Here is a 27944-nt window from a genome sequence, read left to right as displayed (position 1 = left end):
ACTAAACACACAATGAGATATGGGTACATATCTATGAGAATGGCCAAAATGAGTAAGACGGACAATACCAAATGAGGATGTGGAGGAATTAGAAACCTCATACGTTGCTGGTGGAAATGTAAAGTGATACAAGTACTTTGGAAAATAGTTTGGCAATTTTTTAAAAAAGTTAAACAATGAATCTATCATACAATCCAGTTATTCCATTCCTGGGTTTTACCCAGGTAGAATAATACATATGTTCACACAAAAACTTGTATACAGATGTTCATAGCTTTTTTCCTAATAGCCTAAGCTGGAAGCAATTCAAATGTCCTTAACAGGTGAAGGAACAAACTAATTGTGGTACACCCACACAATGACATACTACTACTCAGCAATGAAAAGAAATGAACAAACGACACTATAACAATATAGATGAATCTCAAGGTTAATATGCTGAGTAAAAGAAACCAGACCAAAGAAAGAGGGTCCATACCACATGATTCCATTTGTATATAATTGTACAAATTGAAAAAAATCCATGGGAACAAAAAGTATGCTATCATATTTTAAAACTTTAAAAGTCATTGTTTAAGAGGAAGTCAGAAAAGGAATAGCTTTATAAATCAGACAAGTACTAACCTTTGCAACTGCACATCGAACAGCCATCGACCTGTCAGTCAAGAGGGACCTGGCATTCTTGTAAATATCACGATGAGAGGAAGCTGCTGCACCTCCCAGTCCATTCAGAACTTTCTGTAGGCTCATTAAGATTTCACTTCGCCCTTGAGACTAGACATGAACATAAATCAAAACTAAAAACTATGTTGTAAAACAAGTTCCATGTTTAAACAAGAACATACCAAAACACAAAAGTTTTCTGGGCTTCATGGTTTTGTAGTCTTACCTTTACACTGTAAACAGTAAGTAATGAAAAACAAAATAAAGTAAAATAAAATAAAGTAGCCTAGAAAGTACCTGAAAGGTAAGAATAATTACTAACTTCAATTAAATAATATCTTGCTGAGAAATATGGTTACCACAAGAAAACATATTCTAATATTCCCACAACATGAAGTACAACTTAATGAGAACACGGAAACAATTTCAAAGACTTCAATATCACATCTCAAGGGTCCAAACTTTCAAAATGCAAATGGGTAAGCCAAAAGTAGTTAAGTAGTAATATAAACCATCTAAAAGAAGACCCATCCAACACATTTAAAAAACCTGTTACAGAGATATAGTAAGCGTTCATCTTTTATAACTATTTCAAACTTGTTTTCATACTCTTACAATACTTGGTTCATATTTCTTGGAGTACACTCATTCAAACACAGATCTCTTCCACAAGACTGCAAGCTTTTAAGAGGCCAGGGACCATGTCTTGTTCATCTTTATATGCTTACTACCTGACAATATGTCCTCAATCATTGTTTTATAATAAATGAATAGGCAAGTAGTACCCAGAAGAAATGCTGTCCAAGAAATTTTCAGCCTTCTGAGATGGAGGAATTGGACTGTGAGAGTCCAGGGCTTAGTCTAGTTTTAGTAACACCAAGTTGATAAGGAACCTTCAAAAGTAACACCAAATTGACGTGACAAAATAAAACTATTTTTACTCAGTATTAGCTGCTGTGGATTGAACAGTGTCCTCCAAGACAATTCGTTCAAGTCTTAAGCCCCATTACCTGTGAACATGACTTTATTTGGAAATAAGAAATTAAATAAGGACAAGGTCATACTCGATTCAGGTGGGCCCTAATCCAATCACTGGTATCCTTATAAGATGAGAAGAATTTGGAGGCAGAATACAGATGCACAGGAAAAACACTGTGTAACAACAGAGGCAGAAATTAGAAGTGCATCTAGAAATCAAGGAATACTAAGGAACGCCAAGGATTGCCAGCAACCACCAGCAGTGAAGAAAGCCGGGAAGGATTCTTCCCAAGAATCTTCAGAAGCATGGCCCTACCAACACCCTGATTTGGGATTTTATCTTCAAGAATTGTGAGAAAACAAATTTCTGTTGTTTTAAGTCACTGTGGTCATTTATTGCCTAGGCAACTCTAGGAAACTAATACATTAGCTATGGCACAAAAATAAAACGGCAGTGCAAAAATATCCATAGGGCTAAATAAGAAATAATAGGTAAACCTATTTTTGCCAAGGAAAAGCATTCTTCCCCTTCTCACTGAAATATACGGTAATATACATTAAAGAAAGGACAAGTAATCTCTTTTGCAAGTAATAATCTTGTTTTTATTAACATATAATGTATTATTTGCTTCACGGGTACAGGTCTGTGAATCATCAGTCTTACACAATTCACAGCACTCACCACAGCACATACCCTCTCCAATGTCCATAACCCAGCCACTCTGTGCAAGTAATAATCTTAAATTACCTTCTTGCTAAGCAGTATGAGTACCACAGTGACAGAAAAAAAAAATGCAAACATATATTTTTACTGACATCTAACTCCTGCCACAAGCAAAACATTTAAATAATATTTGTTGTAAAACCTACCTCTGCACTTTTTAGAGATTTCAGAAGATTATTCACTGTCTCTGGAAAAGCACTTCCTAACATTCTCCCCATTTTTTCATAAAATGCTCCAACACAAGCCACGGCAGCCCTATAAGAAGTGATGTTTGCACTGGTCATTGTTCAGATTAACAATACAATTTCACGATACCTTTCTAATTTTCAGAAATCAATTTGTATTGGTGCTGGATGCTTTCAGCTACAAATCCTTAATTCTCAACTTTCAAAAACACCTTGTTTATCTATTCTTTATAATTGCAACAACTATGGTTAACCAAACTGTATTCTTGTTAGGAATATAAGAGAATAAATATATATTCACATATTAAATCATACCCCTCCTTTGGAAAGAAACCCAAGTATTCCTTTCACGAAGACTTCCTAAATTATGCCAATCTACAATGATTCCTCCTCTTCTCTCATTATATATAAAGTTTAAAGTTAACCACTCATTTTGATAAAAATTAATCTATTTACTGTGTTCTAACTTGACTGTTTAAATGTGTATATCTTGGGGGGCCTGGCTGGCTCAGTCTGTAGAGCATGTGACTCTTGATTCCCTCAGGGTCATGAGATCAAGCCCCAATGCTGGGCATAGAGCCTACTTAAAAAATAAATAAAAATAAATATAAGTAATGTTATATCTTGTCCTACCAGTGGAAATGTAAAATCTGGAAACAGGGAATCTATCTTACACATTTTTTTATTGCACACAGTTCCTGCCTTTTAATATAAAATAATAGTAAAAATTACTCTTAAAATTTATTTTTATGGCTTTCATGGAACATTTGGCTACACAGAAGAAGAAATGTAACAAAAGCCCATCTCTTCAGGACAGAAGAAACCACTCCATCATCAGTTCTATGAATAGCAGAGAAGTGAGTAGTTGTGAGTTTAGTGTACAGGCAGAGTACAGGACAGGAGTGAAGAGTGTCATCCTAGAAGTCTGGCAGATCTGTGACTAAGTCCTAGAACCTGCCACCTAATAATAGCTATGTATCCCGAGCAAGTTACTCTGAGGCAGAGATATTAAGTACATTCACCTCACTATCACATATGTAATAAATAGTAGAATCAGGGAAACCTTCACCGGGTTGATTCTAAATCCTATGCTTCTTTCAATACTCTCCAGGCTGCTAACAAAACTAAAAAGGACTGAGGTCATATGCCAGAATATTTAGGGAATTCCTAAACAAAACCCATGAATCCACTGGAAATACATATGAATAATAAGGAATATATAGTAAATTCTACTTAAGCAGAACTAGAAAGTGATGTGTGGATTTGCTAAGTGGTGGAGAACTAAACCATCAAAGTATTAACATAGCATCAAATTCCAAAATAAACTGGAAAACACTAGGACTCTCTAACCTCTTCTAAAACTTCTAAGATCTACATCTATTCAAAACAACACAAAATCTAACCACAACATACCTGTACAGTTGAGAACAGACCTAAAACTCAGTGTCCACGTTCAGAATAATCTCTGTTTCCTCTGTAAGCTATTATACTGGTCCAGGCCCCCTGCATGGCATTCTAGAGATGTGTCCTTGGCCATCCTCTTGTCCCAAAAAGTAACTCTTCCTAGGTAATTTTGTCTATACCAAAGGGTTCCTAATCTCCACTCCACTTGCCGAAACTACATTCTCAATTCAGAGCTCTGAAATCTGGACCACAACTTCAAACTACCTATTACACACTGTCCCTTGGATGTTCCCTCCTCTACTGCAAATCAGTGCACCCAGAATTGAACTTCTCATGTTCCCCTCATGACTTGTTTCCTCCTCTATTTTGCATCTTTCTGAAAAGCACTGTAAATAAAGTATAAAGAACCTACTTTTGCTCCCAATGAGAAGTTTCCTTCACCTAGAAAACAGGTTGGCCAACTACAGCCTATAGGCCGAATCTGGCCCATCATCCAGCCTGCCACCTGTTGTTGTAAATAAAGTTTCACTGGAACACAGCTATTTTATTTACACACAGTCTATGGCAGAGGTGAGCAGTTGTGACAGAGATGGATAGTCCATAAAGCTGAAAACGGTTACTACCTGGCTCTTTTTCATAAAGTTTGTCAATCCCTGGCCTATCACATCCATCTTCCCATCTTAACCACTCACTTGACTAACCACCATGTGTCGTTCCCTGTTGTTGATCTTCGGCTGATACTTCTTTGACACTGCTCTCCCCTTAGGCCATAGATGAGTTATTTTCCCCTTGACAATACTCCTCACTGTACTACAACTGCTGGTTTTCTTATTTGACCCTCTCATAGGATGCACCCGATAGCCATTAACCTTAAGGCTTGCTCTGGAAATGTCTATCCATTGTCTATCCATGACCCAAGCCACAAGTATGAGCCAGGAGTAGGGTAAGGCCTTAATCTAAAGGTCAGTAAACTTGCAAGCAAAATGGTCTCTGTCTCAGCTACTCAATTCTGCCACTAGAGCATGATAGCAGCTACCACCTAAATGAATGGGCATGTCTGTATTCCAATTAAACTTTATTTACCAAATAAGCTGCAGCCTGAATTTGGCCTACGGGCTAGTTTGCCGAATCCTGCCTCAATCCCATCACCTAGAAACTCTTTACTTTTCTTTCTATCCCAGCCAAGAATATTCTCTCCATCCAAATTTACTAAAAGACCTCTGTGCAAATTGCTGACATCATACCAATTCTCTGTCGTTTCTAAAAGTCCCAGGTGTGACGAAACAGCTTGAAAAAGAACCCCTTCCCCAGACCTATTTAGAGCTTTCATTGTCAAGCAACACACCGCAGGTTCCACTGACCTGGGCGTCTTTATGGTCAGTGGTCCCTTATTAAGATAAGTTACTCTAAAAAATAAACCAAAACGTCACAGTAAGTACTTACAGTTTTGTTGGTAAGTAGGCTGCAGTGTCATCTTTATTTCTGATGATGTCATTACATTTATCAAGTGTTTGAAAAACCGTAAAAGTATCCCCAATGCTATAAAGAGCTGCAAGATTTTTAGCTAACAGTTTTCGTGTAGGTGGTCCAGGCGAACTACTTATTAATCCAGTTAATTGTTCAACAAGTTTTTTCTGTTTTTCTTTTACATCAGTCTGTTATAAAACATAAAGAACATTATCAGTTTTTTTTCTTATATATGCCTTTGTTACCTTTTAATCAAAATAAAAAATACTGAACAGTTAAAATCTAGATTGCATTAGGCATAAAACCATAAATGAAAATTTTCAAGATAAGGAAAACTTTGGTAAGAAATGAACCATTCGTGGGATGCCTGGGTGGCTCAGTCTGTTAAGCGTCTGCCTTCGCCTCATGTCATGATCCAAGGGTCCTGGGACCAAGTCCCGCATCGGGCTCCTTGCTCGGCAAGGAGCCTGCTTCTCCCTCTGCCTCTGCCTGCCACTCTGCTTGCTTTTGCTATCTCTCTCTGACAAATAAATAAATAAAATCTTAAAAAAAAAAAAGAAATGAACCATTCTTTCCTAGATTAAATATTATCTTTCATTCCCCTCTAATGCCAAAAAGGTAGCTACCAATTAAAGTGACTACTCTAGATCCAAAAAGTTTCCACACTAACTTACTAAGAAACCAACAGTCAAAGGATGTAAAATATTGGGCATGTGGACAACTGAAGTCTTAGAACCTAGCAACGCTGCCCTGTAAAAGCAAAGTCAGTAGTTCATAAATTATAGGTCACTGAAGGAAACTGAAAGAAACTTTAAGAGTCGTAGATAGCATAAAAAGAAAAATTCAGATATACCATAATCAATACTGAGAGTTCACTCATTCATTCAAGAAATGCCAGTTGTGCACTTATTAGATGCTATGCACTATTCTAGGCACTGGGATGCTCTGCCCTTGTGAACTTATAGTCTAGTGGGGAAAGACAGAGTTTACCAAATAAACAAATGAATAGTGTAAGGTCTGTTTTGTACAGATTTGTAAGAAAAGCCCTCCCTGAAAAGAAGGGAACATGTGAGCTAAGCAGACATCTGCGAGAAAAACATTCCAAGCAAAGGGAACAAGGGCAAAGGCCTTGAGGTGGAAGCTTGCTTAGTTGAGGACAGCAAGACAGCCAGTTTGGCTGGAGCAGTGTCAGAGAGAGAAAGTAATGGATCTAGATGAAGTTGGAAGGGTCTACCTTGTATAGCGCCTTACACACCACTGTAAGAATTTTCTATTTCATTCTAAGCAGGCACTTGAAGCACAAGAGGAATGCGATCAGAACGTTTTAACAGGCACATTCTGAATACTGAGCAAAGAATACTCTACAAGGTATATGGTTGGAACGTGGCAAGCACTTAGGAAGCTACCCACATGAGAGATGAAGATGGGAACAATGGCAATGATGACCAATAATTGAATTCTGGACATATTTGGTGGGTAGAACCAATGGACTTGCTGATGTGTATGATGTGAAGTTTGAGAAGAAGAGAGAAGTCAAGAATGACTCTAAGGTTTATGACCTGAGCAACTAGAAGGAAGAAATTGTCATTTCCTGGGGCGCCTGGGTGGCTCAGTGGGTTAAAGCCTCTGCCTTCGGCTCAGGTCATGATCCCAGGGTCCTGGGATCGAGCTCCACATCAGCCTCTCTGCTCTGCAGGGAGCCTGCTTCCTCCTCTCTCTCTGCCTGCCTCTCTGCCTACTTGTGATGTCTGTCAAATAAATAAATAAAATCTTAAAAAAAAAAAAGAAAAGAAAAAAGAAATTGTCATTTCCTGAGCAGATGAGCACTAGGGAAGGGATAGGTTTAGGATGGAGAAATCAAGAATTTGGCTTTGAATATCTTAATTTTGAGACACTGTTTAAGAAAGAGGTAGTTGGGTATCTGGGAGTTATTATTGTATAGATGGCAGTAAAAATCATGAGATTATGATATCATTGAAGGAATAAATACCTAAAAATACTTTTGTATTTTTCAACTGCACAACAAAACAAAAAATAGAGTAAGTGTTTCAAGGTAGAGGATCAACTATATCAAAAGCTGCTGATGGTCAGCTAGGACAGAACACTGACCACTGGTTGGAAGAATCTGAGATCACTGATGACTAGACAAGATCATTTCAGTGAAATGTAGGCAACAAATTCTCACTTAGAAGGAGTTTAGGAGAAAATAGAAACTTTGAGATAGGGACTGTAAATGAGTCCATGCATTAACTTTGTCTCTCCAGAAATACTACTAAAACTATTCTAAAGGGCAACCCCCCCCCAAAAGCCCAAATCTACAAGAGCAAAAAAAAAAAAAAGGTAAAATAATCAACAGAAAATGTAGAGGCCAGGTATCTCTAATAGGGAAAGCTGAGAAGAGACCCAACTTACATCACAGAATCCCATAAAGCTCATGTTTGTTTTGTTGTTGTTCAAAGCTCTAGGCACTTTTGGAGGAGGGAGTGAAGTTGCGCCTAGAGCTAGAGGAAATGGTTGAGAGTCTAGATGCTGTAAGACTCTCGTACATCTCTCCTCCACTCGACTTAGGGAGCTCAGCACAGCTGTGAGCTGGGAAAACTGCACTGAAGACGGGGGATTAAATGGAAGTTTACATACTGGACGTTGAAGTCCCTAGCCATCCCGAATTCCTAGAATCTAGGAAGCTGGTGAGACACCCTAGGACACTAGAGTAGAAATGTCCATTCCAGGGAATGAGTAGCTACAAGAAACCTACAATACCAACGTCAGGGATTCCTCAAACAACAGGACTAGCTACAGTGAAGCACAGTTAATGCACTTCATCCTGCCCAGGGAACTTACTACTCACTCTTAAATTTGAACAGATGCCAAACATCATCAGGTATTTGAGGAAAGTATCTAATATTAAAGACAGAAAATAAAACATACACACAAGGAAAAGCAACTAGGATAAAACAGATTGGGTAGGCAGAAGAAAACAGAAAGGGGAAAAAAAACCTATTATAATTCCTCAGAGAGATAAGTGAAGATACTGGGATTGCTAGGCGGCACTTTAGGACCACTTGAAGTTGGAGATAAATGAATATAAAATGACGGCAGTCATATCATTATATTTTTCTCCAGTCCCATTCAGTTGTCCAGGCAGAGACATGAACTAGGCAAAGGTTAAAATGAGATTCAGGTTTTGCAACAAAACAGTAAAAGGACAGACAAAAACTCCTATTCCAGTGTTACATTCTCAATTCCATAAGTGACCTCACAACCTTTCCAAAACATAATGCTTGTTTTATCACAAATCATGAACATATAATACGCTTTGTTATGTAAACCCAGCTGGAAAAGAAAAAAAAAAAAAACCAATACCATACCTTGTTGGCAGCAACCAAGACTTTATCAAGAAATCGCAACCATTCAAAGATAAAAACTGGTCTCTTTGCCTCAGTGATTTGAGCCAAAGCTTCTTCATTTAGCAATAAACTGTGGGCTAGCTCCATTACTGAAGTTTAAAAGTCACACCTAAACAAATTAAAAAATACTTGTAAGGATATTTTTAATGTTAAAAGCCAAGTTTAATGAATGTAACCACTAAAAAAATGAAAAGTAGGGCTTTGTTTTTCACTTCATTTGGGGGAAATTTACATAATTTCTTTGAGATAAAACCCAAGAACCGAATTCTAAAGGACCAGCATAAAACAAAAACAAACATAAATGAAAGTCATGCGTGGTGAGGAAGAATGAACAAAGGAATAAACGGAAAATTAAAATAAATTTTGTAAATAGCAGGGCACTTGGCTGGCTCAGTCAGTAGAGCCTGCGACTCTTGAACTTGGAGTAGTGGGTTCAAGACCCTCGTTGGGCATAGACATTACTTAAAATATAAAATACATAAACACATATGGCAAATAAGGCATTATTCCAGAAGAAAGATGCGTAACAAAACACATGTCATTAACTTATTCCACAAATGGTAAAACTTCAGCACCAAGATCAAACGCCAGCTGGGCCTGACAATCCATCCTCCTCTTTTCCAGCCCACTGCTAGGTGCACAGCACCCTTACCCTCCCCTGGCCCAGGAGGACGTCAAAACTCCCAGCATAAAGATGTCAAACTAGATGTCTCCAAAAGCCTTCCTACGGGGATGGGGTGAGGGAAGCCACATCCCCATCGCAGAAGCTACAGTGGCAACCCCGGGCGCTGCGCGAAATGCAGCCCGTAGATGCTGCGCGTGCTGCAGGTCTGCGTTAACCCGGCTACTCGGAGGACCACCGTAGCTCAGTACCGGGCCTAGGGGAAATGCAAGAGCCCGCCGCAGGCCTCAATAGGGTCATTCGGGCTGTCAACCGTAGGTGACGGTGGCCCGGAACCGAGCCCGGAGACTGAGAAAGGAAAATGTTCATTACAAACTCGATTTTCCTCTCCAGCCCTCTGAAAACGTAACGGGGGGCAGGGGGTTGTGTGCATGTCACCGTGCATGCTTTGGCGGCAGACGGGGGCGTCCTCACCTCCTACTCTGGCAGGGGCTGAACAGCTGAGTTCCGGGGCGAGAAGCATCTGCCAAACGACCCGGATGCCCCGCCTCCCGCACTCCGGCCGGCAGGAAACGAAAGGAGAGCGCATGCGCGGAAGGCTGGTCTTGCGCAAGCGTACTAATTACATCCTCCTAGTCCTGCCACAGGTTTCCAATTGATTGCTCGCTTGGAAACTCAGGTGGGACCTGAGGCTTAGACGTCCCACGCTGTAGGTGGGCGCATGCGCAGCGCGCGCTCGCTGGAGCTGGCCCGGGGAGAGTAGAGCTGCCAGGTAAGGGTGTGGGGACGCTGGGGACGCCAGATGGAATGGTAAAAGGTGGTGGGCTGTGCGCTTTTTCTGACTACCCCGTCACACCATCACTTACTGCCCGCTCGGGAGTTGTTGCGTCTGCGGGATGCTTGCAGCTGGGGTGGACGCGAGAAGGGAGGAATCAGGGGTCCCTGGGGTGGGGATGGGAAGGACTGAGGCTTTTTTGGTTAGGTCGCTACTATAAGCCCAGCTGCGAAAAGCCCTTCTCTCCCCTTGGATGTGTAATGGGTTTCTCCGTAGGTCTGAAGCAGTCTTCTTGTTGCCGCCTCCCTGCCGGCTCTCTGCCGAAACAAAACAAGACAAACCTTACCCGAACCAGACCTACTACGGTCTAACCACTCTCAAAAACTGGTTAACTCCCTTCTTCCAGGTATTCAGACAAAAAGCCTTGGAGTAATCGTTGACCTCGCTCTTTGACACACCGCTTCCCATCTATTAGCTCTACCTTTAAAATATACCCAGAATCCGACCGCTCCAAACCATTTCCACTGCTGTTACTGTGTCCTCGGTGCCTGGATTATCGCTTTACGAAGTTTGTCCTTATACTTGATGCGAATGGATGATGCTAAAGTATATTGTACCCACAAAGGGAGAGTTTAAAAAAAAAACAAAAACAAAACCTGGAACTCCCATTCAGATCTGCCTGTTAAAAGCTAAATGGGTCCCATAAGAATAATCTGATCCGGTTTGCAGTAGCAAGAGGACTGAGACCTGGATTTTTTTTTGTTTAGCCATACTGAGCCTTAGTTTCTCCAACTAATAAGCTGGACTAACTATTCCTACCTTATATAGTTGTTAATGATTAAATGGAATAAAAATGAGATACCGGGTAGGCGCTAAACCATTATGTGTGAAAGTACTATTATTAAAAATGAAAAATTTGAAGTTTAGAGACAGTGGATGAATTACCACAAATGCTATGTATAATCATGTATTTTTACCTTATTATAATAAAAAGAAAAAATGATAATGTTTAAGGATGCACACATGGCTGATGAAACTAGGAAGTAAGAAAATTATACAATTGGTAGGGGACAAAGAGGACTCCTAGATAGCTGACAAGGGTCATGATATGGGTGATGGATTATATTATCTATTACTGCATAATAAGTTATCCCAAAATATAGCAGCTTGAAATAACTATAATCACTTATTCTCTCACAGCTTTATGGGTCAGGAATTTGTTAGTAGTTTAACTTAGCTCAGACTTTCTTAAGAAGATGTAGTGAAGATGGTAGCCCAAGCTGAATCATTTGAAGGTTTGACTGGCACTCGAGGCTCTGTTTCTAAGATGTCTCAATCATGTCTAAGATGTCTCAAACATGTCCCAAGTTTGTAATGGTTGTGAACAGGGGCCCCAGGTCTTCCTATGTGGACTTTTCCATAGAGCTGCTGAAGTGTCCTCACTACATGACAACTGACTTTCTTTAAAATGAGTAATCTAACCAGAGTTAGAGTGATCTATGAGCTGTAGTGTCTTTTATGACCAAGAAGTCCTCTCCATCATTTCCACAATACCCAGTTGGTTACAGGTCAATCCTTGAAAGGGACTGTGCAAGGATGTGGAAAACCAAGAGGCAGGAACCATTGGGGGCCATCTTGGAGGCTACCGCTTGGTTACAAGAGTGTTTGCCTCATAAAAGTACATTATCTGTACATCTGTTTTAACACATGATGACCTAGGGAGAAAATTGTTCTATTATTACAAAATTACAAGGTAAAGACTCTTCTTGTTCTTACCATAGCTAGACGTTTAGAATTTATGGTGTTTGGGCCACAGTGGTAGGGAACTTGTCTTTGGGGTTTACAGCCCAGTTAGGAAGAATACATTAAGAAACTACAAAAACAAACAAACAAAAACAGTACGGTAATAGTTTTCCCAGCCAGTGTAATTGTCCAAACTCTCAGTGGCAGTTGACAGAATCCCTATTCCGAGTTTAAGTCATGAGGAAATTTATTAGCCCATCTAGCTTGGAAGAATTCTAGATCACAACATCAAAGAGAGCGCTCTAAAAATCAGGGTCTTAGGAACTAGAGTTAGAGACTCACTGCTTTTAGGACTACCTTTGTCCATTTTGTTTTTATCTGGTTTCACTGTGCAGAATAGAATCTCTTCATATGGCCAGTAAGGTGGCCATTTAGAGCCCAGCTTCACATACTTCCAGTTCAGAAACCCCAGTGAAGGTATCTCTTTTCCCCCCACAATCCTATTGTGTAAGGAAATAGATGCTTATCTGCCCTGATTAATTCATCACCTCCTCTGTTGCTGGGACATAGTGTACCAGAATTGGAAGTCCCTGGTACAGAGTACTGAGATTGCCACCCTCCACTAGAACCACATGGAGAGCAGAGGGCTGGGTTCCCAAAGGAAAGGATGCAGGTAAAAACAGCGTGTGTGCACTGCAACCAATGACTACCCTTTGTAACGAGCCACTGGACTAGCGGCATTGATATCACCTGGGAGCTTATTGGAAATACAAAACTTCAGGCTCTAGCTCACAATCAGACTCTGGATTTTAAGAAGATCTTGAGGCAATGCCTGTATATAATAAAGTTTGAGATGCACCTTTCTTGATAATTATGTTATCCCTGTAAGGGAAAATAGTTACATTATTTTAACTGTTTTGGTTGGAAACTCTCCTCAAAAAATGTTTCCATATAAATGAGACATTAACTGTATCAAGTTCCAAAGGAGCAGCTTGGACATGAAGTGCCGTAGAGCAATGCCTGGAATGGTCAGGACAGACTGCGAAGGAGGGTCGCCAAGGCCCAGAAGGAAGGAAATGTCTGTAGTATGTTCAGAGGCCAATGAGAAGCCCGTATGACTTGACCATTGAATCCTAAGGGAGTGTTAGGGGTCAGACTATGAAGGATCCCTTCTGCTATTGTGTTAAAGTGACTGGTGCTCCAATGCCTACAGTGTAAAGCTTATTGAAGGATTTGAAACAGGTTAAATGACCTGACTTATTTAAAACAAAAACAAAAACAAAAACAACAATAAACACTCTGGGGCCACCTGGCTGGCTTAGTGGGAAGAGCACGGGACTCTTGATCTTTGAGTTGTGAGTTTGAGCCCCACATTGGGTATAGGGATTACTAAAAAAAAAAAAAAAAAAAGAGCTTAAAAAAAAGCTGTCCTTAAAAAAACAAACAAACAAACCACTCTGGAGAGCATGTAAGAAACAGATTGGAAGAGGAGAGGCCAAATGCAATGAGACCAGTTAGGAAGTAGTTGTAATAGTTTAGGTGAGAAAGAAATGCCTTAACTACAGGGGAAAATGAGGGGCATTGTAGAGTAAGTCTTGGCAGAGGTTTGTAAGAGGTCAGGAATAGGCAGATTGTAGTGCAATTCATTTGGAAATAATAGGGGATGAAGGACGCTTGGGGTGGAAGAGAATGAGTGGTTGGGGAGCTTCACACAGAAAGATGATGGGAGGCACTTGAATGTGTGGGAGAGCTGCAGAGAAAGGTCTATTTCCATCATAAACTAAAATAATAGGTATTGTTACTTTATCCTATTTGATTTGTAGATATTTTTGCCATATGAAGTTGAACATGGCAGAAGAAGAGGACTATATGTCTGATTCCTTCATTAATGTCCAGTAAGTAAAGATGTACACATCATGTAATGGTATGTAGGAGATTCCTAAGTAATAACATTGATTTTAAATGCAAGTTGGAAGGTTAGTTCTATTGCTTTATGGGAACATCTCCTACATTTTCATACAAATATACTAGGAGCCATTATTTGCCTTTTAATGCTAAACATTGACTTCTGCCCTTTGTTCTTGTTACTCTTCTCTTTCAAGGAAATTTCTCTTCTGCTTTATTTTATCTTATTGTCTCTTCTAATTAGTATTCAGCTTTGCTCTTTATTATTTCAACCTCCTAGAAAAATTAGTGTAAAATTACTATTTCAACTCTCTACTTCCTTTAGTTTCCTACAATCTGGCACCAGCCTTCATTATTTTTTTTTAAATTTATTAATTTATTTTAATAAACATATAATGTATTTTTATCCCCAGGGGTACAGGTCTGTGAATCGCCAGGTTTACACATTTCACAGCACTCATCATAGCACATACCCTCCCCAATGTCCATATCCCCACCACCCTCTCCCATCCCCCCTCCCCCCAGCAACCCTCAGTCTGTTTTTTGAGATTGAGTCTTTTATGGTTTGTCTCCCTCCCGATCCCATCTTCTTTCATTTTTTCTTTTCCTACCCCCCAACCCCCCCACATTGCATCTCCACTTCCTCATATCAGGGAGATCATATGATAGTTGTCTTTCTCCAATTGACTTATTTCGCTAAGCATAATACCCTCTAGTTCCATCCACATCGTCGCAAATGGCAAGACTTCATTTCTTTTGATGGCTGCATAGTATTCCATAGTATTCCATTGTGTATATATACCACATCTTTATCTATTCATCTGTTGATGGACATCTAGGTTCTTTCCATAGTTTGGCTATTGTGGACATTGCTGCTATAAACATTCGAGTGCACGTGCCCCTTCGGAGTACCACATTTGTATCTTTAGGATATATACCCAGTAGTGCAATCGCTGGGTCATAGGGTAGCTCTATTTTCAGTTTTTTGAGGAACCTCCACACTGTTTTCCAGAGTGGTTGCAACACTCTGGTGGTGCTTGCATTCCCACCAACAGTGTAGGAGGGTTCCCCTCTCTCCGCATCCTCACCAGCATCTGTCATTTCTTGACTTGTTCATTTTAGCCATTCTGACTGGTGTGAGGTGGTATCTCATTGTGGTTTTGATTTGTATTTCCCTGATGCCGAGTGATGTGGAGCATTTTTTCACGTGTCTGTTGGCCATCTGGATGTCTTCTTTGCAGAAATGTCTGTTCATGTCCTCTGCCCATTTCTTGATTGGATTATTTGTTCTTTGGGTGTTGAGTTTGCTAAGCTCTTTATAGATTTTGGATCCTAGCCCTTTATCTGATATGTCACTTGCAAATATCTTCTCCCATTCTGTCAGTTGTCTTTTGATTTTGTTAACTGTTTCCTTTGCTGTGCAAAAGCTTTTGATCTTGATGAAATCCCAATAGTTCATTTTTGCCCTTGCTTCTGTTGCCTTTGGCGATGTTCCTAGGAAGAAGTTGCTGCGGTTGAGGTCAAAGAGGTTGCTGCCTGCATTCTCCTCAAGGATTTTGATGGATTCCTTTCTCACATTGAGGTCCTTCATCCATTTTGAGTCTATTTTTGTGTGTGGTGTAAGGATATAGTCCAATTTCATTCTTCTGCATGTGGCTGTCCAATTTTCCCAGCACCATTTGTTGAAGAGGCTGTCTTTTTTCCACTGGACATTCCTTCCTGCTTTGTCGAAGATTAGTTGACTATAGAGTTGAGGGTCTATTTCTGGACTCTATATCTATGTGTCTGTTTTTGTGCCAGTACCATACTGTCTTGATGATGACAGCTTTGTAATAGAGCTTGAAGTCCGGAATTGTGATGCCACCAACTTTGGCTTTCTTTTTCAATATTCCTTTAGCTATTTGAGGTCTTTTCTGGTTCCATATAAATTTTAGGATTATTTGTTCTATTTCTTTGAAAAAAATGGGTGGGATTTTGATAGGGATTGTATTAAATGTGTAGATTGCTTTAGGTAGAATAGACATTTTCACAATATTTGTTCTTCCAATCCATGAGCATGGAACATTTTTCCATTTCTTTGTGTCTTCCTCAATTTCTTTCATGAGTACTTTATAGTTTTCTGAGTATAGATTCTTTGCCTCTTTGGTTAGGTTTATTCCTAGGTATCTTATGGTTTTGGGTGCAATTGTAAATGGGACTGACTCCTCAATCTCTCTTTCTTCTGTCTTGTTGTTAGTGTAAAGAAATGCAACTGATTTCCGTGCAGTGACTTTATATCCTGACACTTTACTGAATTCCTGTACAAGTTCTAGCAGTTTTGGAGTGGAGCCTTTTGGCTTTTCCACATATAGTATCATATCATCTGCGAAGAGTGATAGTTTGACTTCTTCTTTGCCGATTTGGATGCCTTTAATTTCTTTTTGTTGTCTGATTGCTGAGGCTAGGACTTCTAGTACTATGTTGAACAGCAGTGGTGATAACAGACATCCTTGCCATGTTCCTGACCTTAGCGGAAAAGCTTTCAGTTTTTCTCCATTGACAATGATATTTGCAGTGGGTTTTTCATAGATGGCTTTGATAATATTGAGGTATGTGCCCTCTATCCCTACACTTTGAAGAGTTTGAATCAGGAAGGGATGCTGCACTTTGTCAAATGCTTTTTCAGCATCTATTGAGAGTATCATATGGTTCTTCTTCTTTCTTTTGTTAATGTATTGTATCGCATTGATGGATTTGCGGATGTTGAACCAACCTTGCAGCCCTGGAATAAATCCCACTTGGTCGTGGTGAATAATCCTTTTAATGTACTGTTGGATCCTATTGGCCAGTATTTTGGTGAGAATTTTCACATCTGTGTTCATCAAGGATATGGGTCTGTAATTCTCTTTTTTGATGGGATCCTTGTCTGGTTTTGGGATCAAGGTGATGCTGGCCTCATAAAATGAGTTGGGAAGTTTTCCTTCCATTACTATTTTTTGGAACACTTTCAGGAGAATAGGAATTAATTCTTCTTTAAATGTTTGGTAGAATTCCCCTGGGAAGCTGTCTGGCCCTGGACTTCTGTTTGTTTGGAGATTTTTGATGACTGTTTCAATCTACTTACTGGTTATGGGTCTGTTCAGGTTTTCTATTTCTTTCTGGTTCAGTTGTGGTAGTTTTTATGTCTCTAGAAATGTATCCATTTCTTCCAGGGTGTCGAATTTGTTGGCGAAGAGTTGCTCGTAGTATGTTCTTATAATTGTTTGTATTTCTTTGGTGTTGGTTGTGATCTCTCCTCTTTCATTCATGATTTTATTTATTCGGGTCCTTTCTCTTTTCTTTTTGATAAGTCTGGCCAGGGGTTTGTCAATCTTATTAATTCTTTCAAAGAACCAGCTCCTAGTTTCGTTGATTTGTTCTATTGTTTTTTTAGTTTCTATTTCATTGATTTCTGCTCTGATCTTTATGATTTCTCTTCTCCTGCTGGGTTTAGGCTTTCTTTGTTGTTCTTTCTCCAGCTCCTTTAGGTGTAGGGTTGGGTTGTGTATTTGAGACCTTTCTTGTTTCTTGAGAAAGGCTTGTACCGCTATGTATTTTCCTCTCAGGACTGCCTTTGTTGTGTCCCACAGATTTTGAACCGTTGTGTTTTCATTATCATTTGTTTCCATGAATTTTTTCAATTCTTCTTCAATTTCCTGGTTGACCCATTCATTTTTTAGAAGGATGCTGTTTAGTCTCCATGTATTTGTGTTCTTTCCAAATTTCCTCTTATGATTGAGTTCTAGCTTCAGAGCATTGTGGTCTGAAAATATGCAGGGAATGATCCCAATCTTTTGATACCGGTTGAGACCTGATTTGTGACCTAGGATGTGGTCTATTCTGGATAATGTTCCATGTGCACTAGAGAAGAATGTATATTCTGTTGCTTTGGGATGGAATGTTCTGAATATATCTGTGATGTCCATCTGGTCCAGTGTGTCATTTAAGGCCTTTATTTCCTTGTTGACCTTTTGCTTAGATGATCTGTCCATTTCAGTGAGGGGAGTGTTAAAGTCCCCTACTATTATTGTATTACTGTCGATGTATTTCTTTGATTTTGTTATTAATTGGTTTATATAGTCGGCTGCTCCCATGTTAGGGGCATAGATATTTGAAATTGTTAGGTCTTATTGTTGGACAGACCCTTTGAGAATGATATAGTGTCCTTCCTCATCTCTTATTATAGTCTTTGGCTTAAAATCTAATTTATCTGATATAAGGATGGCCACCCCAGCTTTCTTCTGATGTCTATTAGCATGGTACATTGTTTTCCACCCCCTCACTTTAAATCTGGAGGTGTCTTTGGGTCTAAAATGAGTTTCTTGTAGGCAGCATATTGATGGGTTTTGTTTTTTTATCCATTCTGATACCCTGTGTCTTTTGATTGGGGCATTTAGCCCATTAACATTCAGGGTAACTATTGAGAGATATGAATTTAGTGCCATTGTGTTGCCTGTAAGGTGACTGTTACTGTATATTGTCTCTGTTTCTTTCTGATCTACTACTTTTAGGATCTCTCTTTGCTTAGAGGACCCCTTTCAGTATTTCCTGTAGAGCTGGTTTGGTGTTTGCAAATTCTTTCAGCTTTTGTTTGTCCTGGAAGCTCTTTATCTCTCCTTCTATTTTCAATGATAGCCTAGCTGGATATAGTATTCTTGGCTGCATGTTTTTCTCATTTAGTGCTCTGAATATATCATGCCAGTTCTTTCTGGCCTGCTAGGTCTCTGTGGATAGGTCTTCTGCCAATCTAATGTTTTTACTCTTGTATGTTACAGACTTCTTTTCCCGGGCTGCTTTCAGGATTTTCTCTTTGTCGCTAAGACTTGTAAATTTTACTATCAGGTGACGAGGTGTGGACCTATTTTTATTGATTTTGAGGGGCGTTCTTAGCATCTCCTGGATTTTGATGTTTGTTCCCTTTGCCATATTAGGGAAATTCTCTCCAATAATTGTCTCCAATATACCTTCTGCTCCCCTCTCTCTTTCTTCTTCTTCTGGAATCCCAATTACTCTAATGTTGTGTCATCTTATGGTGTCGCTTATCTCTTGTATTCTCTCCTCGTGGTCCAGTATTTGTTTGTCTCTCTTTTGCTCAGCTTCTTTATTCTCTGTCATTTGGTCTTCTATGTCACTAATTCTTTCTTCTGCCTCATTTATCCTAGCAGTGAGAGCTTCCATTTTTGATTGCACCTCATTAATAGCTTTTTTTAATTTCAACTTGGTTAGATTTTAGTTCTTTTATTTCTCCAGAAAGGGCTTTTATCTCTCCGGAGAGGGTTTCTCTAATATCTTCTATGCCTTTTTCGAGCCCGGCTAGAACCTTGAGAATCGTTATTCTGAATTCTAGATCTGTCATATTACCAATGTCCGTATTGATTAGGTCCCCAGCCTTCGGTACTGCCTCTTGTTCTTTTTTTTGTGGTGAGTTTTTCTGCCTTGTCATTTTGTCCAGATAAGATTTGCTTTCTCCTCCTCTGGAATTCCGCTGTTGGTGAGTGAAGTTGGTCTTGGCTGGGTTTCTTGTTGATCTTCTGGGGGAGGGGCCTGTTGTAGTGATTCTCGAGTGTCTTTGCCCCAGGCGGAATTGCACCGCCCTTACCAGCCTTCATTATTTTTATTAAGACAGCCATTCTAGAGGTCACTGATTATGTTTTAATACCAATAATAACCAATAATAACAAAGGTGATCATAGAAATGCTACTGAACTTTTAAGCAATGTCAAATGAGTAAGTAGCAAAGTTGTGAGAAAACTTCATGTACTCATCCAAAATCCCCTTTCCCTTATTCTTCAGACAAGATATCAGACCAGGATTGCCAATGCTGAGGCAGATCCGAGAAGCCCGTCGAAAAGAAGAAAAGCAGCAGGAAGCTAATTTGAAAAATAGGCAGAAGAGTTTAAAAGAAGAAGAACAAGAAAGACGTGATATTGGGCTGAAAAATGCACTAGGCTGTGAAAACAAAGGGTTTGCTCTGCTCCAAAAGATGGGATATAAAAGTGGACAGGCCCTTGGGAAGAGTGGTAAGTTCCATCTAGACAAAAGCAGGTGTTCCTAACCACCAAATGCTGGTCTATCGATGAGTACCAGAGACCACTCTTTATCCAGCTGCACCGAAATTAGAACAACTTAGCTAGTCTCTTAGGTGCTAACAAGCATATGGAGAACTTTCATCTTCCTTCACCATTTTGGACAACGTTTGCCATCAAGAGCTAATTATTAGCCCAGCTTAGCCTTGAAGGTGCTAACATCTGGGATGGACAAGACTTAGAATGAAGGCAGCAGCTAAGAATGGTGACAAGAGAAGGGTTGAGGAGTGCAAGGGCCAAAGGACAGTGGAGTGACATTGAGGAGGATGGCAGGACTCTCCCTGATCGCTCTGTACCTGTGGCAGCTGCCTAAATGAGCACCTGCTGGGACAAGCTCAGCTCCTGCTTCCCTTTTAGAAAGTGAGACTGTTTATTAAGATGGAGAGGTCATATGTTTGTAGTAAGCTGTCTTTCTCGTCTTCTTTTCTTTATTATAATGGCTTTGATCCTCACCTAGCAAGGCTTTGGTTTCTCTGGAGGCTGCCGCCCTCTTGGACATAGAGTATCAGTGTTTTCACTTCCAGAAACCCTACCTTCTGAGGGCATAGGGGGCTGTGGGTCAGCCTTACTAAGGAGCAGGTATTTGAAGGCAGGGGAGGTAGTTGATGACAGGGTATAGTCAGTAAGCCAGAGAGGTATGTATAGAATATTGTAACGTTGCACACCAGGCTCACCTATAGTTTGCGGAAGAATTTCTAAAGTAGTTTGTGTGTTTTGTTCTCTTTTCTTAGGAGATGGTATTGTTGAGCCAATTCCTCTCAACGTCAAAACAGGTATATAATTATTTTTGAGCATATTGACCAGTAATAATAACTTACGCTTAGATCTAGCACATGTATTTGCTTACTAAATACTTTTTTATGGTAGCACTGCTACAGTTCTTGTCATAGGAAGCCCTCCGTAAGATGTTTCTTAAACTTCTAAATCTTTTAAGCTAAAAAATAAAAGTTTGAGTGTAAAATAAAATTTAAATCATAAAAACATGGGAAAAAATTGTAGTGACCATTAAAAATGCAAAGCTACTTTTGTGCATTGAAATGCCCTCAAAGTTTTCTAAGACAAATTTATCCACTCAGTGTTTTTCTTAATACTTTGGGTGAATTAAAGAGAAAAATAAATATTGTATTTGTTCGTTATATTTATATGAAAGTATGACAGTTGATCCTGTTTTCCCAATTTAAAAAATTTTATATAGCGTGACTATCTTAGGAAATCAGACTAATGATCTTTGTATAAATCAAATTGTGTGTTTGGGTTTAGGAAAAAAAAAAATCTCTGGTGTTTTCTCCTATAGTTCATGTTAAATGATTTTAAGTGATTGTCCTCCAGTTAGAATTGTGTCATTTGCAAATATGTCAGTTGCCATGTTTTCAAGTGTGAAGCCAGCAGGCTCCTCAGCAGAGTTTGCTTTTTAAACAGGGAAAAGTGGTCTTGGTCACGAGGCATTACTGAAGCGGAAAGCAGAGGAAAAACTAGAAAGCTACAGGAGAAAGATTCGCATGCAAAACCAAGCTGAAGAAACAGCTGCAGAGCAGTTTCGGTAACACCTTGTACTTGTGCTGGGTTGTGTTTCATCTTGTCTTTACTGGGGCATGTTCTCCGGAAGCTGGGCGCGTAGAATGGGCGAAGAGAGTACAGACTCTTCGTGGACTGTTGTCTTCTTTCAGTGAGACTGTGATTGATTGATTTGATTTCTTTTTTAGACTACGATTTAAACATAAGCACGACGAAGTGAAGCTGGAAGGGGACCTGAGGAGAAGCCAGCGAGCCTGCCGCCAGTTGGATACTCAGAAGGCAAGCCTTTCACCTGTGTTCAAATTGGAACACTTTTTTTGCACCCAGTGTAATTTGCCCTCTAATTAGACCAAAAAAAGAAAGAAAAGAACTCCCAAGCCCACTGTATCTAGCCTGCTGCCCCATAAAGCTTTCATTTAATGGGCACTACTGATCTTTGATGATTGATACTCAGATGACTTGTCCGCTGCAGCAATCGGGGTGGTCTGAATTACCCGGTAAGCCTCAAATAGCGTTTTTATATTTAATTGTTCTCTACTTATTTGAGTATTGATTACTCAGAGCTGATGCGTGTGGAAATCCTGTTCACCAGAATATTTGATTAACCAGAATAGCCTATTTTTAGTCCATATTCAGTACCCCATGCATCCCGAACTAGTAAAATCATGGTAGAATACTATCTGTTTTAGATGTCAGTGGTTTTTAAAATTCTGTTTTTTCTTTTATTTTTATTTTGCTTTGCTCTTATTTTTTATTTTGATGTTTCCATCAAAATAAAATGACTTCATTTGAAGTCTCAAAAACATTTGTAAAATTTCCCTCATATGTAAATAGATCTCTGGAAGCCATCTCTCACTTTTCTGTATTCTCATAGCATTTTACTTTTTGTCTGTGTCATGACACTTAAGATTTCTAGCTTATATGTATTAATTTATACCCATTAGGCTACATATACCCAAGGCTTCTTGTCCCCACTAGATCAGCAGCAACTTGGGGACAATATTCCAACTGGGTCTTTATTCCCATGGTTCATACAGCACAGTGCTTGACTCTCGAGGCAATTCAGAAAATGTTGAATTGAAAGAATACGAATTCATGTTGACATGAACATATTTGTGTTTAACTGGGAATAATTTTCCCGTTTTCAGAACATTCAGGTTCCGAGGGAAGCATGGTACTGGTTGGGGCTTGAAGAGGAGACTGAGGAAGAGGAAGAGGAAGAAAAAGAGCCAGAGGAAGATGAATATAAGAGTGAAGACTTAAGTGTATGTTTTGCCACCAGTTGTTTGATCAGGGGGGTCTCAGCCTTGGCACCATTTTTTTTTTTTAAGATTTTATTTTTTTATTTGACAGACAGAGATCACAAGTAGACAGAGAGGCAGGTGGGGGGGGGGGGAAGCAGGCTCCCTGCTGAGCAGAGAGCCCAACGTGGGGCTCAATGTGGGGCTCGATCCCAGGACCCTGGGATCATGACTTGAGCCGAAGGCAGAGGCTTTAACCCACTGAGCCACCCAGGCGCCCCATCAGCCTTGGCACCATTAAGGCTTTCAGCCCAGTGATTGTTTGGGAGCAGGGGCCGCTGTTCTGTGCCTCATAGCATCAGGCCTGGCCTCCATGCAGCAGATGCCAGTTGCATCTCCCCATGACAACCAAAAATGTCTCCAGACACTGTAAAATGTCTCTGTGGGGAAAAATCAGCCTTTGCTGAGAACCACAACATTATAACTTTACCAAAACTTTATATAATTTCTTCCTTTAGCTTCAGTTTACACTCTCATCTCAGCTCTAGTTTGGATGATGGATAAGCTGCAAATGTAAATTATTTTAATTTTTACCTTATTGCCTTTTAAATTTCTGGAAGTGATTCTATAGGAGTACCGCTCTCCTCTACCCACAAACAAAGAAAAAAAAAAGTTCAAAGGAAGTAGAGATTATTCAAGAAAGGAATCCTATTTCTGTGGTTATTTATATATGAGCATTTTGTAGGAAACATTCCCAGTTTGAAAAACTAATGTTCTACTTAGCTGGGAGAACATTGGTAAGAACTCTAAGGACAAAGGGAGACAGTGTTCACTTTCATCCCACTGGGGAGGAAGATTCTTTGAAAGTAGAAGGGGTCTTTAGAGGAGGGTGATTAAAACAGAGCCAGCCCAAGCCTCATTTTCTGAATGTTAACAAGTGGTCTCTTTGTGTCTGGCAAACTTGTGAAAATATCCGGGTGGCTGATAAACTGGGATATGTTCTAATATGCTCTGCCCTTTACACGTCTACTTGGTTAAAGAGTAGCAGAAGATTTACAGCCTTGGGCTAATTCGGCAGGATCCAAAAGACCAGAAAACCAAGATTCTGTTCAGTTTGAACTACTAATGTGCCTGTGTCCTATGTCTAGGTACTGGAAAAATTACAAATATTGACTGGTTATTTAAGAGAAGAACATCTGTATTGTATTTGGTGTGGGACAGCCTATGAAGGTAAGATGCTTGGCACTTTTTCAAAATATTGAACACAAATGTTCTTTAATTTTTTTAAACCTTGATTTTGTGTGTGTGTGTGTGTATGAAAGTCACATTCCCCATAGACAATGGAAATTCTTTTTTAAAGATTTTATTTATTTGAGAGAGCGCATGCAAGAGAGCACAAGCAGAGGGAGAAGCGGGCTCCCTGGAGCCCTACATGGGACTCGATCCCAGGACCCGGGGATCATGACTTGAGCTGAAGGCAGATGCTTAACAACTGAGCCACCCAGGCGGCTCTGACAATGGAAATTTCTTATTCCATCCAAATGACAATGTGGGATCAGTGTCTTAAAGCAATAGTGGATATAGAAATAATTGAGGTCTTTTTTTTTTTTTTAAATCTATTTGAGAGAGAGAGCATGAATGGGGGTAGTGGAGGAGAATCAGTCTCCCCACTGAGCCGGGATCCTGACTAAGGGCTCAGTCCCTGCACCCTGAGGTCATGACCTGAGCTGAAAGCAGACACTTAACCGCCTGAGCCACCCAGGCATCCCATTAACTGAGGCCTTATTAAAGATGCTTTTAACTTTTCAGAAACTAAATGTGCAGAAGGGAATTTTTTCAGTCTTCTATTTCAAAAGGAAGAATTTTTGAGTCTTGGGGATGATTTGTTTTCATGCTTTATTTATAAAGAGTCTTTCTTGAGCTATAGTACTTGAAAGATATTTAAAAATTTTTAAAGATATTTATTCATTTATTTGAGAAAGCGAGAGAGAACAAGCAGGGGGAGCAGCAGAGGGAGATGGAGAAGCAGGCTCGCCTCTGAGCAGGGAGCCTGATGCAGGACTTGATTCTAGGACCCTGGAATCATGACCTGAGCTGAAGGCAGATGCTTAACTGACTGAGCCACCCAGGCAACCCTATTTAAAAATTTAAAAATAGCTTTTTGGGGGCCTGGGTGGCTCAGTTGGTTAAGCGACTGCCTTCGGCTCAGGTCATGATCCTGGAGTCCCCGGGATTGAGCCCTGCATCCAGCTCCCTGCTCAGCAGGAGTCTGCTTCTCCCTCTGACCCTCTCTCTTTTCATGCTCTCTCTTAATCTCTCTCTCTCATTCTCTCTCTCTCAAATAAAGAAATAAATTTAAAACTAGCTTTTGTGTAGTTAGATATTGTCCCTGAACTATAAAAATCAGAATCTTGAAATCCACTCCATTTTTTAAAATTTTATTCTATTTTAAGGAAAGAAAGGGGTTTAAACCTGGCCAGATGTCTTATAGAGCCACATACTTTCCCTTTTAAAACATTCACCCAAGTTGCCTTTGTTAACTTGAATTTAAGGACTTTTTGACAGTTAAGACTTGTTGGTTCTTATTGTATCTTTCCCTGGTTTAGTTGAGTAAGTAGCAAACACAACTACAAAACACGTTATGTTAACATAATTTTCTGTAATAGTTTACCATATAAGTCATACTAATCTTTTATTTTCCTCACATAAATCACAGATAAAGAAGACCTCTCTTCAAATTGCCCAGGACCAACTTCTGCAGATCACGACTAAGACTATTCTCAATAAAGTAAAAACCTGGAAAATGTCACTATTTCCTAAAAATAGACAATTGAGCAGTTAGAATTCCCAAATTATGCCAGTAAAGAAAAAGGGCCTTTTATATGTTGTGTTCTTTTTGTAACTTTGGAAGTACTTTGTATTTTATAGTTGTTCACTGACTTCAAAAAAATAACAATGCTATTTCGGAACACAAGTGTTATAGACACGTGCAGTTACAATGCATGACTTGGTTGTGATGCTTCTGGAGCTTAAGAATACCTCTCTTATTCCCCTCTTCACTTTGGAACAAATTGAGAAATAAGACATGGGAGTCAGAGAGATACCAAAATGTCAGCTTTATTATCAGTGAAGCTGGAGTAGAGAGCAAAGTTGGCTTGTTCTCCTGTCAGGCTCCCTAACATATCTCTGCCTGGACACAACTGTGGACCTCTGCCTTGCCAGGGATAGAGCCCACCTTTGCTTTCGGAGACCATTCAGCTTTCAAGGTGAGAGAACACACCAGGGGCTGGGCCACACGTGCTGGGTTCCTGCCTCCCAGATCACTCATCAGACGAGACACCTCTCTATCGAGAGGAATGAATGAGGATTCATGGAGCTTGTTCCCACACTTCTGTCTCCCAAGGAGCAAGAAAAAGTTCCATCCCTCCATGCAAACATGAGGAGGAGGGAAGGATATTTCCCTCGTTAAGACTGGTATCAGAGGCAACATTCTATTAATGCTACTTCAATCTAGACAATTTTAGAAACAAAATAATTATGATACTTCTGGCAAAATCATGACTTTTCATGAAAATGTGAATATTCATTGTAAGTGAGCGATTGCAGGTTTTGGCTAACGAAACTTAAAAATTGGGAGTTACCTTAAATATCTGGTGATCCAACTACTTACTGGTTGGGAGCCCTTGGACAACATTCCCAGCAGGTGTTAATCCAACCTCTTGCCTTTATTTTTCCAGACACAGAGAGCTGACTGCCTTAAGATGGGTCATTCCATTGCTGGGTAGCTCTATGTGATTTTTAAAGTTATTTTTCTAAAATCTGTAATTTAATCAAATACAGCTAAGGACATACCATGTGGCACACCTCTAAAGATCTTCAACCAAAATGTGACATCAAAAATCACAGAACTTTTTTTAAAGTTCACAAACTCAGGTGCTTCCCGAGTGATTTTGATTCAGCTGGTCTAGGATAATTTATGGATATTTGTATTTATTTTGAAGTGTTAAGAATGAGTCTGATAAGTGCCTGTGGATAAGAACTAGCGCTACAGGCTAAATGTAGAGCACTGTTATCTTCTGGGGTACAATTTTACAGCTCACCTTTCAGTACCATTGAGCAAGAGATCACCCTCCTTCCTCTTATTAAAAACCACACACTCAAAAACACAGCAAAAACCAACCTATATTTGTGTTAAGATAATAATACAACTTGTATCAGCCTCTGACCTAATATGACCTAATTCATTTGTTCTCAAGTTTAGCTTGGGGAGTTTAAAAAGGAAAATACAGTGTGGTACCCCCAGAGATTCTGATGTAATTGGTCAGTGTGGCCTGAGCATTACTATGCTTCATTCTGCGATGCAGCAGAGCTTGCAAATCGCTAGTTAGCTTCTAGGCCTCCATTCTTCAGAAAATGAGTCATTATTTTTATGAATATATATATATCTGTATATATAATACTAGAGTTTACACACTTGGCTAGTACTATTTAATATTTTTCACTTAAAAAACAGTAAAATTGAATTAATAGCTACAACAAAGGAGTTCATCTTTCCTTGGAATTACAGTCAGATACTTTCCTGTCATTTCAGCCAATATCCTGACATTCATGCAGACATTCCCAAAGCCACGTGGACTGCTTTAGACAGAACAGAGTTAGGCACCAGCTTCTTTTTTTCTTGTTACTGACTCTGGAGAAAATCTCCCACCTGCCTAGTGACCAAGAATATTTTTAATATGTTCATGCATAACTAGGCTGAGAATGTGCAAATAACCTTGATGGAATCTGTGACTCCACCAAAGCTGTGGTCTGCATTTCCAGGTCAAAGGCTAGAAATAGGCCCATCTTGGAGAGTGGGAAATACCCCTCCATTCTTTTCCATTGACAAAGAAAAATACAGGCTTTCAGTATAAGTAAAAATGTATTCTTATTAATATGTCTGTTGATTTTATAAAAACAATAATGAAAACCAACAGAAGCACATCATTAAAAAGAATTTTTTAATTTGCTTTAGTGAATTCGAATTTGCTTCAGTGAAATTTATGTGAAATTTGGGACTTAAATTTTAACACGTCATGATGTCATTTACTTTTGTTTATATTGTGCTAAGTTTATTTTCAAAGTCCTATAATTTCTAAAGTGTTTCATTTTAATATAAATCCAAAATACCAGAGCTTCTATAATTCAAAATAAACATGTTAACATACGAAA

General features: G+C 39.5%; 2 protein-coding genes across 2 annotated transcripts in view; one reads left to right on the top strand and one right to left on the bottom strand.

Annotated features, from left to right (window-relative positions):
* HEATR5B (HEAT repeat containing 5B) overlaps positions 1-10039 on the bottom strand; it is a gene marked incomplete at its 5' end in the record, with an annotated part of 103568 nt that extends 93529 nt beyond the window's left edge. Inside the window, 6 exons of the mRNA XM_080813663.1 lie at positions 625-774; positions 2512-2620; positions 5398-5609; positions 8790-8917; positions 9557-9706; positions 9823-10039. Coding sequence (XP_080669789.1) covers positions 625-774; positions 2512-2620; positions 5398-5609; positions 8790-8917; positions 9557-9706; positions 9823-10039 — 966 coding nt within the window. The remainder of the gene's footprint in view (positions 1-624; positions 775-2511; positions 2621-5397; positions 5610-8789; positions 8918-9556; positions 9707-9822) is intronic.
* Positions 10040-10051: 12 nt separating this feature from the next.
* GPATCH11 (G-patch domain containing 11) lies at positions 10052-27944 on the top strand. The gene is made up of 9 exons (XM_080814863.1): positions 10052-10222; positions 13792-13863; positions 19685-19911; positions 20709-20750; positions 21397-21517; positions 21681-21771; positions 22641-22757; positions 23882-23963; positions 25450-27944. The coding sequence occupies exons 2-9, from the start codon at positions 13805-13807 to the stop codon at positions 25503-25505; spliced, it is 795 nt and encodes a 264-aa protein (XP_080670989.1). The 5' UTR covers positions 10052-10222; positions 13792-13804; the 3' UTR covers positions 25506-27944.

This window comes from Martes martes (assembly GCF_963455335.1).
Source record: "Martes martes genome assembly, chromosome: 9".
In the NCBI taxonomy this organism is placed as follows: Eukaryota; Metazoa; Chordata; class Mammalia; order Carnivora; family Mustelidae; genus Martes; species Martes martes.
Note: the sequence above shows the minus strand (reverse complement) of the source record. Positions and strands in the feature narration are given on the sequence as shown.